General features: G+C 25.0%; 1 protein-coding gene across 2 annotated transcripts in view; it reads right to left on the bottom strand.

Annotated features, from left to right (window-relative positions):
• Positions 1 to 16,713, bottom strand: part of LOC135929032 (acetyl-coenzyme A synthetase-like) — a 32,025-nt gene extending 15,312 nt beyond the window's left edge. Inside the window, exons 1-9 of one of the 2 annotated variants that reach the window (XM_065465523.1) lie at positions 16,381 to 16,713; positions 16,116 to 16,210; positions 15,905 to 16,008; positions 7,962 to 8,034; positions 7,378 to 7,453; positions 6,689 to 6,759; positions 6,534 to 6,637; positions 5,731 to 5,864; positions 5,323 to 5,515 (exon numbers count right to left, since the gene is read on the bottom strand). In XM_065465523.1, coding sequence (XP_065321595.1) covers positions 5,323 to 5,515; positions 5,731 to 5,864; positions 6,534 to 6,637; positions 6,689 to 6,759; positions 7,378 to 7,453; positions 7,962 to 8,034; positions 15,905 to 16,008; positions 16,116 to 16,210; positions 16,381 to 16,676 — 1,146 coding nt within the window. In that variant the 5' untranslated portion in view covers positions 16,677 to 16,713. Of the gene's footprint in view, positions 1 to 5,322; positions 5,516 to 5,730; positions 5,865 to 6,533; positions 6,760 to 7,377; positions 7,454 to 7,961; positions 8,035 to 15,904; positions 16,009 to 16,115; positions 16,211 to 16,380 lie in introns of both variants that reach the window. The other variant, XM_065465522.1, reaches the window with a different exon arrangement.
• Between the last annotated feature and the right edge of the window lie 215 nt (positions 16,714 to 16,928).

The raw sequence follows: 16,928 nt of genomic DNA, 5'->3' as shown, positions 1-16,928 counted from the left end.
AAATATCAATTTAATAAAGTAAACAAAATTTACGATATCCGGGTTCGACAAAATATGAGTCCGATAAACTCGGGTCGGTCGAATAAACATTTTAAGGAATCGATCGGATTCGAATCTTAATTTTAAAATCACCGAATCGGATCTAGACAAAAGTTTTAATTATTTTGTTTTCTTATAATGTTTTCAATAAAATATTATTATCAAATGATCACAAAATCGTTTATTATCTTTTGAGCGCTTGTAGCTTTTTATCCGATTTCGTTAAAAATTTTGTACTACAAAAATAAATTCGGATCTCTAGAAACCTTATTTTTTTTTCTTCCTTTTTATTCTCATATCGATCGGACCCGAAAAATACGTCCGAAGAAGAGCCCTTGTTATTCGCTTGTTAATTAATAATGTGAACTTTATTATTAAGGCTGTGCCCAAGATATCAAAAAATTAGATTCGCAAACTTTCGAAATTTCATCAAATATAAAAGTATGTCCAAAATATAGTTTTATAAAATTTTAATAATTTAACGTTAACGATTTTATTAGAGGTTTTAAAACTTTTTGAAATTTTTTAAAAAAAGATTTTGGACATAGCCTAAGTTGTAAAATTGCGAATGATTAAAAAAATGTTTAAATGTCTAAGAAATAATGTACAAAGATTAGAATTTTGTCAAAAAAATATGGTACATAAAAATCATCAAAAATAAATAAAATTCATATTGGGTAAAAAAGTTGGTTGAGATCTCGATAATGCAAGGCTAGGCTCCTTTATTACACAAGAGATACCCTTAAATAACTTTTCAATCTCTTCAATGAGAAAATTGACGGGTGATATGTAGGTTCGCTAATATCATTTTTAAAAAAATTTTTAACATTGATCCTAAGATTTATAGGATGTTCAAAGTTTTTGAACCTATCAATAGGATTTTGATAACGATTTGAAGGTAAAATTTGTACCAATTTATCGTTATCGCTATATCGTTAGCTTGATCCTCATCATTTCATTGGTTTGTTGATCTAGTTGTTATGTTTTCAAATTGTTATTATCAATATCTTTAATACGCTTGCTTGTTATATAGGATTATTACTTATCAATATTATTTGTTAAATATTATCATCAATTTATAATGAATAAATAATTTATATCGGAATAATGTATGTTGAATATGAAATAATAATTTAATATAAAATATTGAATTGAATTGTAACGGAATAATTGTAATATTAATATATGGAATCAAATACGAATTTTGCGTTTTATAATTTTATTAATTAATATTGCATTTTATTAAATTTTATCTATGACGAATTTTATCTTATTCCAGAATAATGTTTATATCAATAATTTTAATCCATGAGGTTAAAATGAAGAATGCATATTAAATATTATACACACATTTCCTTCTCTTTTTTTAAAAATTTTACATCCTTATTTTTTAATTTAAAAAGTATCTTAACAATCTTATTTTCGGTTTTTTATATAAAATCTTTAAACTTCAAGTTTTTAAAAAATAATTTCCTTATCACATTCTTTATAAGTGTCTTTATACTTTATCATATGATTTATCTATTTTTATAAGATTCAATTTTATTTTCATATCTAAATTCTATTGAAAATTATTTTAAAGTTTTTAATTGTTATCCTCAAATTTTTAATTTGTTTAATACGATGTATGTCAATGACATTTTGTATTTTAATTTCACTAAAAATTATACTAGCATATTAATGTCTCTCCAGTTCCTATAATCAGAATCATGATCAGCCATGAATAAACAAGGTACCTCCTTTAAATTAGCTAGATTTTTTATTTCAATATTTTTATTGCAAGATTTATTTTGAATATTTGGCAATGAATTATGTTCACAATAGTTCAATATATTTTTGTTAAAGGTCTTGTTGTTATTATGAAAATATTATGAAGAATTTATAAAAAATAAAATTTCAAAAATTAAAAAATCAAATTCATATCGAAAGGATAAATTTAAGAACAAAATTGTCATAAAGATAGAAGACAATATCATAAACATCTCAAATTCAGAAAACTTTTCAAGAATTTGATAAGGAAATTATTTTTTAAAAGTTTGAATCTAAAAGAATTATTATATAAAAAGTAATACAAATGAGAATAAGATTATTAAGATTCTTTTTAAATTAAAATTTTAAATTTAAAAAAAAAGAGGGAAATTGTGTGCAATTAGCATACTTCATTTTGACCTCCTGGATTAAAATTATTAATATAAACATTATTAAAATAAAATATTATGAAATTGATAAACATTATTCTGGAATAAAAATCGTCATATATAAAAAAAAATATAAAACGCAGTTAATTAATTATAAAAAGCGACAAATAAATATGAAGCACAAAATTCGTATTTGATTCCATATATTAATATTACAATTATCCCAATACAACTCTATTACATATTCTATAATTAATTAATTTCATATTCCACATAAATTATCCCGATATAAATTATTTATTCCATTATATGATCAATTCTTATTTCAATTATTCCAAATTATTTTATTCATGAGAAATTGATGATGATAATATTTAACAAATAATTATGATAACACATTAAAAATGGTAAATGACAAGCTAGCTTATTAAAGAAATTGATAATAACAATTTGAAAACATGACAACGAGACCAACAAACCAATGAAATGATGATGATCAAGCTAACGATATAACGATAAACAAATAGATAACAGGCAAAAAAGACAAGCAACAAATAAGACAGAACTCACGATGATAACTGTGTACCTCAAATTAGAGCGAGGAACAGTAAAAGAAAAAAAAAGAGTGGAATGTTTATATATTAGAAATAATATTAATATAAAATATTGTTTAGTGAAATTTAGGAATAATATTATACCAATTCTCGATGAATATTATGAATTTACATTTATACATTCATTCAATATAATAAGATTTAATTTAACATATATTTCAATCTATTCTAAAAAAATTTATTTTATGTGTCATATTTTATCTTAAATATCATATGTCAATTTACAAATATCGATTTAAATCTTAAATTTATTTTAAATATTTTATCCGGCCATAACTTTTCCCTCCTTGAAAATTGTGTTCGACTATTTAGAATTAGCGTGAAGTTGTGGTGGAACAGTTAGGTTTAATCTGGAATTATGAACTTGGAATTTTCGTCTTATATTTTATTATATTTTTGCATTTTGGCATATATGTTACCATATCAACATTGTATTAATATATTTTCATATTGGCATATTAAATTCAGAGTTATTTTAATTTGTGTATAAAGGTTATTTTTAGCCTAGAGTTGGTCTGCATTTTTGTCATAAACGTTAGCTTTTAGGAAAATGTAATCTAAGAAATTCTTACCTTTGAATGTTTTAATATTTAGTCCAAGAATTAAAATAGTTTTCTTAAATCTATTTTTTCATCATGTGTTTCCAACATGGTGGCAGCGGAAAAGGTTTAATATATAAAAAAATTTCTTCAGGTCTTCTTTACCAGGGAAATTAAAATTCTTAAATTAAAATTAAATATAAACTTTAATTAAAACATATGAACACTTGGCAAGCTATAAATAAAAAATATTTTAATTCTTGAGCTAGATATTGATATATTCAAAGATAAAAATTTCCTATAAGCTCTCGTTGATGACAAAATGCAGACCAACCCTAGTTTAAAAGATTCTTATATAACACATATTATAATGAATATGAATTTAATATGATAATATAATGCTTATATGATAACTTTGGGTAATAAGATAAAAAATGAGGCACTCTACATGTTTGTAGGCAAGCCGCACATATTTATACGCGCAAACCGTTCGAAAAATGTTGCTTAAACGTCTATGGGCATAAAAATTGAGTACGGCAAAAAAACGCCTATACCCCAAAAACTCTAGTATAATTTAACTACTTTAAGGGTAAGGGGTGGATGATTTAGTTTAAATTTTTTTTGTTAGTCTTAGTTAATTTCGATCGATTTTGAGAAGATTTAATGTATCTGATTACTTAATATATTGAAGGATTTATTGATTACTATCAAAAATTAAATGGAGATAAATAAACAATTAATGAAGTAGGTAATAAATTTTTTTAAAAAATATTCATAAAAAACAACAATAATAAAGTAGTTCAGTTAGAGTTGATTAAAAATTTTTTTTAATATTTTTAAATAATAGTACAATCGAATGGAGGTTAAAAATTAATAAAAAAATTTTTAGCGGTGTTCTGGAAGATCGAAACAAGTTATTTATTTATTTTTAAATTTAAATATTATATATGTAATTCTTATTATATGAATAAATGTATAAATATAAAATCATAATATTCGTCGACAATTGGAATAATATTATTCCTAAACTTCACTAAACAATATATTATTTATTTGTATTTCTAATATATAACAGGAGTGTATTTCAAATTTAGGAATCGTTTAAAAAACTAGCTTTCTTTAAAACCATTAAATTCAAATACCATGTCAAGAACATGAAAATTTGCAATGCACTGTCAAAGTTAGGCATAGAGAATAGATCTTTTACTTTAAACATTTAAATTTTAGAAGATATCATGATAATTTTTTTATAAAAATGACAAAATTATTTTTATGTTAAATGTCAAATATAGTATAAAAAAATTAAAAAAACTGATATCTGTAATTTTATAAGTCTTTATTTTTCTGGAATCTCATAGATACTTCACTGAACCACGCTTATTTTAGAAGGAGGGTTCACATGAATTTAACAAAATTAATATTTTTTAGAATAATAAATAATTCACATTTAGATTAGAATTATACAATTAACAATTAATTATGTCAAAAATTGAAACAATGAAATACATAATTACTACATAATGCCATTTAAGGCCAAGCTATGTTAGACCTCTACTTGTTGTTGTCCTAGTACATTATGCATTAAAAACATGTATTCGCAATTGGAGGATTATTATTATTATATGAAAAGGGAAAAAATAAGGATTATATAATATAATTTTTTCCCGATTTATTGATTATTATTCAATTTTTGTAAAAGTTTTGAGAAAATTCATATATAAATAAATAGATATAAATTTTAATTTTGAAAATATTGATTTTCATTTTGTGAATTTTAAATTATTTTTATAAATTAAGGATTAATAAAAATCTAAATTCGAATTTGCCGTCTACAATATTTATTAAGATTCTTATAAAGGATATTTCTTAAGAATCTTTTAAAGTTATATAAATTAATTCTATATAGAAGAAGGGGGCGTAGTCGAATATTCACTCTAAGTAATGGCAGTTAGAAAAAAAATAAAGATTTATTAAGAGAATAATTTTTCATACTATGATACTGATGGCTCCGTTAGCTAGAGGCCCATAGACCACATAGGAATGGCCTGTTATCCAGCCAATGTCAGCCGAGCAAAAGTACACGTCTCCCGGGTGGTAGTCAAAAACGTATTTGAAAGTGGCCGCCGCGTACATAAGGTAGCCGATGCAGGTGTGAAGTACACCTTTGGGAGTGCCTGTCGAGCCGCTGTCATAAAATAATTATTTCCCATTTATAATTTATGAGTGTATAAACAAAATATTTCAGCGTGTCTAAATCTATGTAGCATGACATTTCGTACACAAACAAACAAACAAATGAGAAGAAGATTTAAAAAAAAGAGTTAGATTTATAATGAGGTTATAAAATTGTTTGACATAAAAAAATGGAGTCAATTGGTGAATTTGACAAAATTGATTAACCTCGTATACAGCATAAATAAGGGAGCTTCGGGGTCTAACCACTCTGGCTCAAAGTAAAAATCATTTTCGCTATTTTGGGTTATTTTCGACATTTCGTCGTCCCACCAAGAATCTATTCGGTCGTTCCATGGAATCTTTATAACGATTTAAAAAATTAAATGATTTTTAGAAACAGTGAATAATTTAGATTTTAAACATTTTGGAGTTTTGTCCTATGATTTAATTTTAATAAAAACTATGGCTAAAATATACATAGATATTCTTATTTTAGTCGGAAATCCAAATAGTATCTTTGGTGACTTGTAATAACATAACTTCGATACAAAAAAAAGTAAATATCACACACTACAATTTATAAGGCATAACTTAAAAGGATGCTATGCTGAAACATGTGGGACAAACATGCCCACAACTTCAAAATAAAGAGTAGAAGAACCTTGGAATATGAGAGCATTTTTTCGGACCCTACTTCAAAAATACAAAAAAAAAAGTAATAATTTTTTTTAAAAAATAAGGACTCGTGTTAATCGGCGCAATTTAACAAATTTCAAATAGACAAAATAATACTACGCAAACCTCGACGCTATCGAAATTACCAGATAATAATAAATAATGGCGAAACATATGTTTTGCAAATTTTATCATAGCGTTTTCAACGTTTCGCTCCATATTTACAAATTATATCTAATTATTGGCTTGATTTTGTAAATAATGCAGCGTTAAATACCGCACAGCTTAAACAAATCCCACGTACTATAAATGAGGCGTTAGTAATTTTAAATCTATATTTTAAAAAAATTAACTTTGTAATTTTGGATGGGTCTATGGCAAGATTCGTGATTAGAGGGCTTTTCGACAAGGGAAATTAATTTTTGAGATTTCATCCGGTTTGGAGAAGAATGGGTCTCTACATGGTTAACGGGAGAAATTGAATTAGATATATTATGATGGATTTCACCGTTGGCCACTGAATTATTTTTGGAGGGAGTGACGTGCCTTACCACTATACACGATTTTATGTCGATTCCGCTATTATAATCAATATATAAATATATGATATAAGTGGTTAATTGAAATTTCTTAAAAATCACTTGATCACGAGATAACTCACGACGCCCTTTTAGTGGGTTAAGAATTTTTTTAGAGTGTTGTGGGGAGAAGGAAAGATTTAATAAAAAGGCTAGTTCAAGTAACAAATCTCGGGTCTTTTAACACGGGTTATAGCCTTCCCCGCATTTCGTGATGTTAAATTTTATCATTAAAGACAGATTTCAGGATATGATCAAGCGTCAGAATCAAATGCCACGTTAAATGTGATTAAATAACACCAAATAATTGATATAGAGGAGGTCCCAAACCTTACTTTAGATACTGAGGTTTTGTGATTAATCTCTCTAAAAAATATATAAACCTTTAAAAGATAAGGAATTTAAAATTCTGTCTAATGTAATCGTAAGAAATAATTCTGTACACTATTAGAAGATTGTGTTTATGTTTATTTTATCATCGATTATAAGCAATAGATGCCCCAAAATAGAAAATCATTTAAGGTCGAAAAGTTGTCTATCCTTTTCTTTCGTTATAAACAATAAGCATAATTCAATAAGTGCAATTATTCGTTAAAATTTATTTTAAACACATTTATACTCGTTCGAGGAAAATTGAATGGCTTGATCTACTATGGGTTTTAAAGTTATCAATTTGTCACCTCGGTAATATCCGTCTACATTATTTTTTTATTTATAATTTAAAATAGAGAGAATATTATTTGTTAATAAATTTACGAGCAATCATATTTGCAAATGACTTTCAATGTCTCATATTATTAAAAATTGGCTCATTTTAATTTGCAGCACGCCCAAGGCGTTCCCTCGCGGGATTCTTAACGCTCTTTGGTGAAGATATTTACCTTATTAAAAAACATTTTGAGCGATTTTTAATGTTTAAACATTGTTTTTTAATTTAAAATAAAACTTAAAGTGAATATGGGAATGAATTAGAGTTAAAAAAAAATTAATTTCAACATATCTGGACCCGTTTATAAAAAACACATATTTTTTTTAAACATTAAAATAATATACTATATTAATAATATGCCAAAAACACGGTAAAATCATAATAATTTCATAAATAAATTGCAGACAAACAAAAAGAAAAATTCATCAACAAATTGAGACAAAATCGAAATCATCAAATTAAATTATAAATAATGATTTTGTTGCCAAACTTACCCGCTGTGATTATAATATTTATGTTGGCATCCTTGATCCTTTCTTCGACGGACTCAGCTGAATAACCTGCAAACTAATTTATCAAACAAAAAAAAACAAAATGTATATTAATATTAATTAGAAATACAATGTAGAGAAAAACCGGGGCTAAACGGAACAATTTGTTATTTTAGAAAATATCAAGGTCAAAATCCGGTCCGATTATGCCCCGGTCTCCCCTAATAATAGCAGGATGATATAATAATTACTAAGGGTGCCTTACGGCTTTGCATAGTTAATATTTTTGTCGGACAAGACGCTTATACAAATTTATCAACATATTTTTATACTTAAAAATGCTATACACAGCAAAACACTATTATATGTGTAAATTCCGTTCAAATAAAAGAAGTTAATAATATTTTGTTTATCGTTTAACCTTAGTTAGCGAAAAAAAAATATATAAATATAGCAATATTAATATATGAAAAAAAAATGACCTTCATTTATATTTATGGAAACTTTTTTTAAAAATTGTATATAAAATATTGGCTTAATCTTAATTAAATATTGATCTGTATATCTGGTAAATTGGACGTTTCAATTCAATTCAGAATCCTAGTGCATAAAGGAAGAAATTAATTTATTTTTGAAATATTGAATTTGTTAATATATTTTATTTATTTATTTTTTTTTTTACTTATCATCAAATTTATAATTTTGTAAATAAAATCAGGAGGAATTTGAAAGCAGTAACATAATCCCCCAAAATGGCGCCCTAAGACAATTCAGACAATAATTTTAGAGGATTTTATCTAATGTGTATATATTTTTTTAATAAAAGACAAAATTTTCAATGGCGTTACTATCTCTCTTTTATCATTTATTTGTGCTAAAGAATGGCATTCGAGTAGATAATATTTTGAAGGGTGACCAAATTAAGGAGTTGTGAACATTCTTTCTTCTCTTCCCTTTTAATCAGGTATTTCTGTTCAAGGTTGGGATATCTTTTCGGTGAAACCTAAGTAGTTTTCGGCCAAAACTCGGTTTAACCGTTTTTGGAATAGGCTCAAAATTGGTTGGGAGCGATGAGTCATTAAATGTATGCGTGATAGTATCTAATATATAATAGTAGGTCTTAGTCGTATTATTCTAGGTTAGAATAATTATAGTAACACAGACCGATAGATGGGCTTATTACAGAATCACCCCATTAATAATGCAGGTTTTATGTGATAAGAAATCGCGAAAAATAACTTCGCAGTGATTTATTTTTTAAAAAAATTAAACACTAAATTTAATTATCCAGATGACTTGGATAAAAACGTATTATTTAGATTACAATATTTTTATTAATAAAAAAATAATAATAATTCAAAAAAAAAAATTTTTTGGAACGGATTTAAGAGGAAAATTATATTCATCCGCCTACGGTACATTGGAACAAATTTAAGAATTGGAAGAAACGCATTTTGAAAAAAAAATATCCATAACCGAAGCCTTTTTAATACGAGCGTGCCGATCTATAAATTTTTCACTGATTCGATCATATCCGATATTACTGTAAACGCGATCGGATAACCGATATTTATTATTAACTAACTTTGAACCAAAGTCATAAAAAAATCCCCTGATAAAAAAACTAAATAATTTTTATTAATATTTTATTCTCCAAAAGTTAATAATTTCATTTAATAAATGGGCAATGTTTTTTAGCAGAATGCAGTGTTGCTAAACGGCTCGATATAGCCCGATTTTTAAAAACGGCTAAATTAAGAACCAAAATAATATTACCTAAGTATCGAAATTTCGCCAATAGATATCCAAACCTTTCTATCATCTGTGTGCGAAATCTCCAAATTTGGGTTTATAAAAACGTGATTTGATTTACCATTGTAAAGGAGAAAAGTATAGTGAAAATTAAAAGTTTCTAATTAAATGATAATAAAAAATACATATAATTAATAATTTTCTGATCCTTTTATCGATAACATAATATTCATTCCATAGGTAAATCATAAAATTATAAAAATATAGGTGAAATTTAAAATTAAGTCAAAATAAAAAATTACAAATTATCTTTCAAAAAATAAAAAGTAAATAACTCCAAAAGTTAAAAAAAATTAAAGTCCAAAATCTCTCTGATTATTTCGCGTATTCAGATCATTTATACATAACAAAATTATTTTATAAAAAAAATATACTGTCATAAATTCAGTTAAGTAATTTTATATAATAAATTTTATTAAAAAATGGGATATTTGCATATAGGGTTAATTTTATTCTGGCTAAAATCTTGAATTTAACCGTTTTCAAAAATCAGTTAACTCGAGTCGTTTAACAATACTGGCTGATTGTGAAACGGATATGTTAAGACCCTTTCTTATTGCAGATAATATATAATAAAATTATACCAAATTTTTAACTTCATTACCTTATAAAATAGGGTTTTAATTTAAGAACCAAAATTAATAAAAATATCGAATCGGTTTTATTTTTAAATATCGGCCTAATTCAATATTTTTCAAAATGCTAAATATCAGCCCCGATTTGTCCGATATTTAATATCGGCACAGCCCTATTTTTAAGTATATGTTTCTAAAACTCTTAATAAACCACTAAACTTTTAAATGATTAGATTGAGCTAGTTAAGAAAAAAAATAACGACACTTTAGTAATGCAAAATCACTTCATTTTTTTAAAAACGGCTTACTTAATATTTAAGTCAGAAAATATTTCATAAGCCTCGGGATTTCGCTTGTGCCATCTATGAGCAAAATCTTCAGGCTTGCGCAATAATTTTTCTGGGTAGAATACTAAGTTCGCTATTAAAAATCGGCTCAAATGAATCGATTTTGTATATCACCCTCCCAGACCATATGTGGGATGAGTTATATTAATCTATCTAAATACAGGGTGATCTAACATTTTTTTTTGGTAAACAAGATAAATAAATAAAAACATCCGATAAATTTATATATTTAAATTTTAAAAAGTAAGAAACATTTCGAGATGTCGAAGATTGTTTTGAATAAATATTTATATTTAACCCTATTTAAAAACAACTTTAACCCTTTGGCCTTTAGTAAGAAAAATTTAAAGAAAATTACATATTTTTATATATTTTTTGATATTATTTTGTAACATTTAATTATTTTATACCCTTGGTGGGGATTCAAATGGTTCCTCCGCCTTTCGAATTGATTTAACTCGAATTTTTAAATTTGGTCATTATAGTGCGCATATATTGAGCGTTTGCGTTTTGTCATAACTTAACGCATTCCTTGTTTAAAATGAGGTTGCCTTTTTATTAATACCGTCGATTTAAAATTTTAACTAAGTGTCTTTGAAAATTATATTATCGTCTGCCTTTTGTTTTTAATTTCTAAACATTTCATTTTGAAATATAAATTAATTCCTTAAATTCGTGATGTATAAAACATGATAAAATAAAATAAAAATATTATATAAAAACCGTGGTGGGACTACAAGTTCCCATCACGAATTTAATAAATAATAAAATGTAAAAAAAAAAAAAAAAAAAAAAAAAATTAATACTTTTAAACATTTTATATACTATACTATTACAAAATGAAGAATAAAATGGTATCAAAAAAAGAAAACCTATTTGCGTTTTTTTTTAATTGGTTGCTAACGCCAATCGGTAATTTTATCAATTTGCAACTATAATTTAAAATACATTATTGCGTCGCTCAATTTGTGCGCACTACTAGAAAGTCCTAGGTTTTTTTTAAAAAATAAAAATTTTATATAGTTTGTTTTCAAAAATGAGTCGTAAGAGGAAAAAAAAAATACTCCGTCAGGTGATTCTTTAAACTGATTAATTTTTGATACAATTTTAAATTCAATGTATTGGGTTCTTTTTTTAAAATATTTATATCAGTCGAGACCGGGTTTGTAATTTTATTATATTTTCAAACCAATTTTGATCCTTTCTTTTCTTACTTTGTAATCATATAAAATTATGAGTAATTAAAATTTAGCCTTGATAAATTGTGATTATTTTTTTATTTTTTTTTAAATCAACATTTTGGCAAAATCGGACTTGATAAAAAACGATTTGGTGATTTTTAAATCATATAATTGTAATTTCAATTCAGCCTGACACTTAAAAGTTGATGCTAATAAGTATTTTATACTAAAAGATTATTAAATATATTTTTATCATATCCGTAAGGGGGTGGTTAGATTTGGTAAAAATAAATTTAATGGAGATCCTAAATGGGTCAAGATAAATACATGACTAATCGAGAGGTTTCACTGTATACCTAAGATCGTTTATGCCTGAGATCCTCCCCTATTTAAAAAAATGAGAATCTTTTAAATATGAGCTTAAAGATCTACGGTATTCGTGGAAATATTATCTTTAACCAATTAATTCCATTTAGTTTGATATCATGCCGTTAAATTTGGTGAGATCTATGAGCCCACTTATCTTTAGGCCTGTCAACTAAAGTGAGCTCTCCTAGTTGGCCTGACTAGATTGATTTTTGCAATAAAACATATGTTCTTACATTTAAAAAACTAAATATAAATACGTTTTAATATTTAAGAAGGAATAAAAAAATCTAAAAATATTTTGTATTTATTATGATTTTATTTGTTATTACAAATTGATTTATAAAATATAAATCCACATTTAATTATTACACTAAATTTGTGACCAGAATTAGCGAAAAAAATTAACAGCTTCTACTTTAAATCCTATTTTATTTCTAAAATAAGTATTATCGAAAGCGAAATTATAAGTTTTTGATAAGGATATAGTAATTAATGAAAAGGAGTTTCTACATTAAGATATTATGCCTTGTAAGATATTTTTTGCTGAAATTTCTGTGACAGCATCAACTTCCTCTAAATGTGATTTAATATTTTGGACGAAAAATTTTTCAAAATATCTACAAAAATTCAATATTAAATGAAAATTAAACATAATATAGGCTCAACTTAAAATACAAAAACGAAATATCATAATTGGAGTGATTTAATCCCCTCGAAATTTATTATATGCTCTGTCAAAAGGTGATATTTATCATATTTGCAATTATTTCATATGTGATATGCCACTGCTATACAGCAATAAAAATATTTTTTATAATGTATATAAACGGATATTGAATAATTTTAGAAAATGGTTAATAAAAATATTAATTAACAATAAAAAAAATTGATTGTGAGTAGTACTAAAATTCGTCAAAGTATTTATTTGTGTAAAAAAATTTTGTTAAAGTATTTGTATTTAAATACTTTTTAAAAAAATTTAAGTATTTTATATTTAAAATACATTTTTTTGAAATGTATTTGTGTTATATTCGAATATAATATTTTGAAAATTTGTCCCAAAACTGGTTAAGCCAAAAAAAATACACTGCTATTCGTCGTGAAATAATATATTTACAGTTTTTTTTTTACTAATTTCGCTTAGTTTATGTCGGGCCTTATAAAATACCTATTTCTTCCATGACCAAATGCCAATTATCCTAGACATATATACATATGGGGAACCAGAATCAATCTTTTCGTATAACTACAAAAGGACGTAGACCCGTTTCGTGGAATATAATTATCGTCGAACAGAGGCCAAATCAATCTCAACTCGATATATTAAGAAATCTAAAACAGGTTACAATAAATAGGGCAAACCAACTATATTCCAGTGACCTTAAATTTTAGCAAAACAGCCTAAAATATTCGTAGTTCTTTATCTTGTGAAATGCAATAATATCATCTAACCGTGTTGAAATATGGGCCAAGTTGCCTGAAACAAAGCAAAGGACACAATGAATGTTTTCTCGCAGAAGTCAATTTCGCATAAGAAGGATTACATATTATACATACCTTAGAAACTAAGTCTTTTTTTAGTGAGAGTAGAATACAGTATTAATCCTTAGCCTAGAATTATAACTTGCATTAATGGAAACCTTTGACGTGAGAAGCGGGTCAATTAAAGTGCTCCTGGGGATAAATTTTTAGCAAAAAATAGAACCATTGCTCAAATTTTCTGATAGTTTAGTTCCCAACTCCCTTAAATATTTAAATATGTTTATATTTCTTTTTTCGATTAAAAATAAATTATGTTAATTCTTGTTTTCTTATGTTATGAATGTGATAATTCTTTTGTAGACAGGTAAATTTATATAATTTATTTTTTAAATCAACCTTTTTAAATAATTAAATTACATGATAAATTAGCTTTTTTGTATATATATCTCCTTAAAATGCTATTTTATGTAGTACATTTCAGGTTGCCTTCAAAACCTGTTTAAAAATTTTTAAAACTTTTAAAAATTTAAGGAAACCTTTGATAAAAGTTTTAAAAATTTCACAAATATATTTTGTTTGTATTCTATCAAAAATAATTTATTCCGTGTTTTTCGATAAAATTTTGAAAATTTTCGAATTAAATTTTTTTTGATGTTTTGGAGATACCCTAAAATAATATAAAAATCAGTGCATAAAATAGTATAATCTACAAAGTATTTGATTTAAACGTTTTAAAATTAATAATTCATTAAACGTTGTAAGCGGGTTATTAAAAAAATATTTTAAAAAAATCAGCTTCGGAATCGGGTAATATTGGAAGTGATTCTAATTAAAATACAATTTAATGATTAATTAAATATAAAAAAAAGTGTTTTTTTGAATAATGCATTTAAACGAATTGCAATATAAATAAAAATTTCGATTAAACTTTTAAAAGAGGGGGTATTTGAAGAGATAAAAAAATAGTATAATCTATAAACATCAGTTAACTCGGTCGATTTAAAAAAAAAAAAAATTTTAAATTATTGATTGATCCCTTATCTATAAAATATACGAAAAAACCCGTTACAATTAGCTGATTTATTTGAATGAATTTATCTTCAATGACATACAATACAATATTTGGTTTAAAAAATTGGTAATTCAAAACAACTGGATTGAGTTCACACCCTTATTATGCATAAGGCGGCTCTTATAACACGAATGCAGATAATTATTATAAAATCTCTGAGAGAAAAGATATTTTGGTCTTTAGCCAAATAGATGCCGGAAATGGGCTGAGTAGGATTTCGCGTTAAAAGGCAAAACACCTAAACGACAATAGAAAAATGAATTAAATTAGATTTATTCATTAAAATTCTTTTTTTTAAAAAAAAATATAAGTGGGGGGGGGGGGGGGAGAAAGAGGGAAGGTTTAATTTTAAAATAATCACTACTTATAGAAAATGATAAAATTATTTTTTTCTTTATTTAAAAAAAATCAATACTGCTAAATAAGGCTTATTATCTGCAATTGTGTTAAATTTCTTTCATTCATAAAATTGTAAAAATATATATTATATAATTAATATTTATTATGAATATTTGAGCTCTCTTGAGATTTCAAATGAAAAGAGATTATTTGTATATAAAAAATAATAACAATTACAAGTGTAAATCGTTTTTTCTTTGCTTTTTTTAAATTAGGAAAATTGATGACTTGTATTTATTTATATACAAAAGTTATCTTCCTTTTTTAAAAAAGTATTTATCATTATTTCATTTTGTATTAATTATAGTAGCAAATAAATGGTCAGATTTTGATTATAATAAAATAATTTTATATTTTCTAGCATTATTTTTAATAAATATTTATGTATCCATTTTATTAAGATATACTATTTAATAACTGCTAAATATTAAATATGGTATGATATGATTCCCAAATGCAAAGAGGCTTTGTAGAATTTTAAAATAACTTTTTCTCTTCTGTATACAAAATAATTAATACCTAAAATAGTAGTTAATATATTTAAAAGGTCACCAAGTGTTCTTGAATACATTAAGTCACATTTTAATTAATAGTATAAATTAATTTAAAATATTTTCAGAATATACGGATGAGAGTGATAGGAGATAGTAAATTTTAAAAAAAATTGTATATATTTAAATCATTTTATAGGTTTAATTGCTTTAATTACTATAACTGAATGAATGGCTCCTATTCTAGAGCAAGCAAGCATGGCAATGGGCAATTGAATTACCATTGGCATATAAAGACATACACGGTCTCCTTTTTTAACACCTATAAAAATATTATAAAAAGAATTAGTATAATATTTAAATTTAAAAGGTATTACTTTAGGTATTTTAAAGAATTTATTTGTAAGAAATTTAAATATATTTTTATACCTTTATGTTTGAGAACATGACAAAATTTGCAAACCTCCCTTAATAATTCTTTGTAAGTTATTTGAGCATGGTTCTCAGAAGGATCATTTGGAACCCTGATTTAAAATAATATATATTATTATTTAACTCATTGACAATGATATTAATATTGTTAATAACTCAAGTGAAAATTTATGAAATCTATAAATATTTATAAAAGCCTGAAAATATATCATATTATTTACTTAGGTTATACATAAAATTAAATATATTATAAATTTGATACCATATGAAAGCTGGTTGATCTCCTAAACCCTTTATTATATTAGCATCCAGTAAATTATAGGATATGTTAGTTAAACCACCGTCAAACCATTTTATATTTATTGGTCCTTTATTAATATCAAAATTCCATACAGCATTAAATTTAGGTAATTCTTTCCAGTAATATTGTAGTGCAAATTGTTCCCAGAACTCATTTGGAGATTCTAATGACCTTTTATAAAGATCCTTATATTTATCAAAAGATTGAATCCACGAATTAGATTTAATTAAATCGGGAGGTAAAAATATATTTGACATTATATTTTATTAAGATTTATTTGAAAATAAAATCATATGTTTTAAAAAAAATTATTTTACAAGGATACATGTTTTATATTATGACAAATCTTGGATTCATAAATAAAAAAAAGAAGAATGACTTATTCTGACCTAATCACATACCTATGATTCTATAAAATATCTAAACATTTTTAATCAGTTACGCTTTATATATACCTATATTGGCCTAGCCACTGGAAGGGAAGGGGGGGGGGAATTCCCCCTTAAGAA

Source organism: Gordionus sp. m RMFG-2023, chromosome 4 (assembly GCF_954871325.1).
Source record: "Gordionus sp. m RMFG-2023 chromosome 4, tfGorSpeb1-WG-v2, whole genome shotgun sequence".
NCBI classification, from domain to species: domain Eukaryota; kingdom Metazoa; phylum Nematomorpha; class Gordioida; order Chordodea; family Parachordodidae; genus Gordionus; species Gordionus sp. m RMFG-2023.
This window is presented reverse-complemented; position numbering and strand designations above follow the sequence as displayed.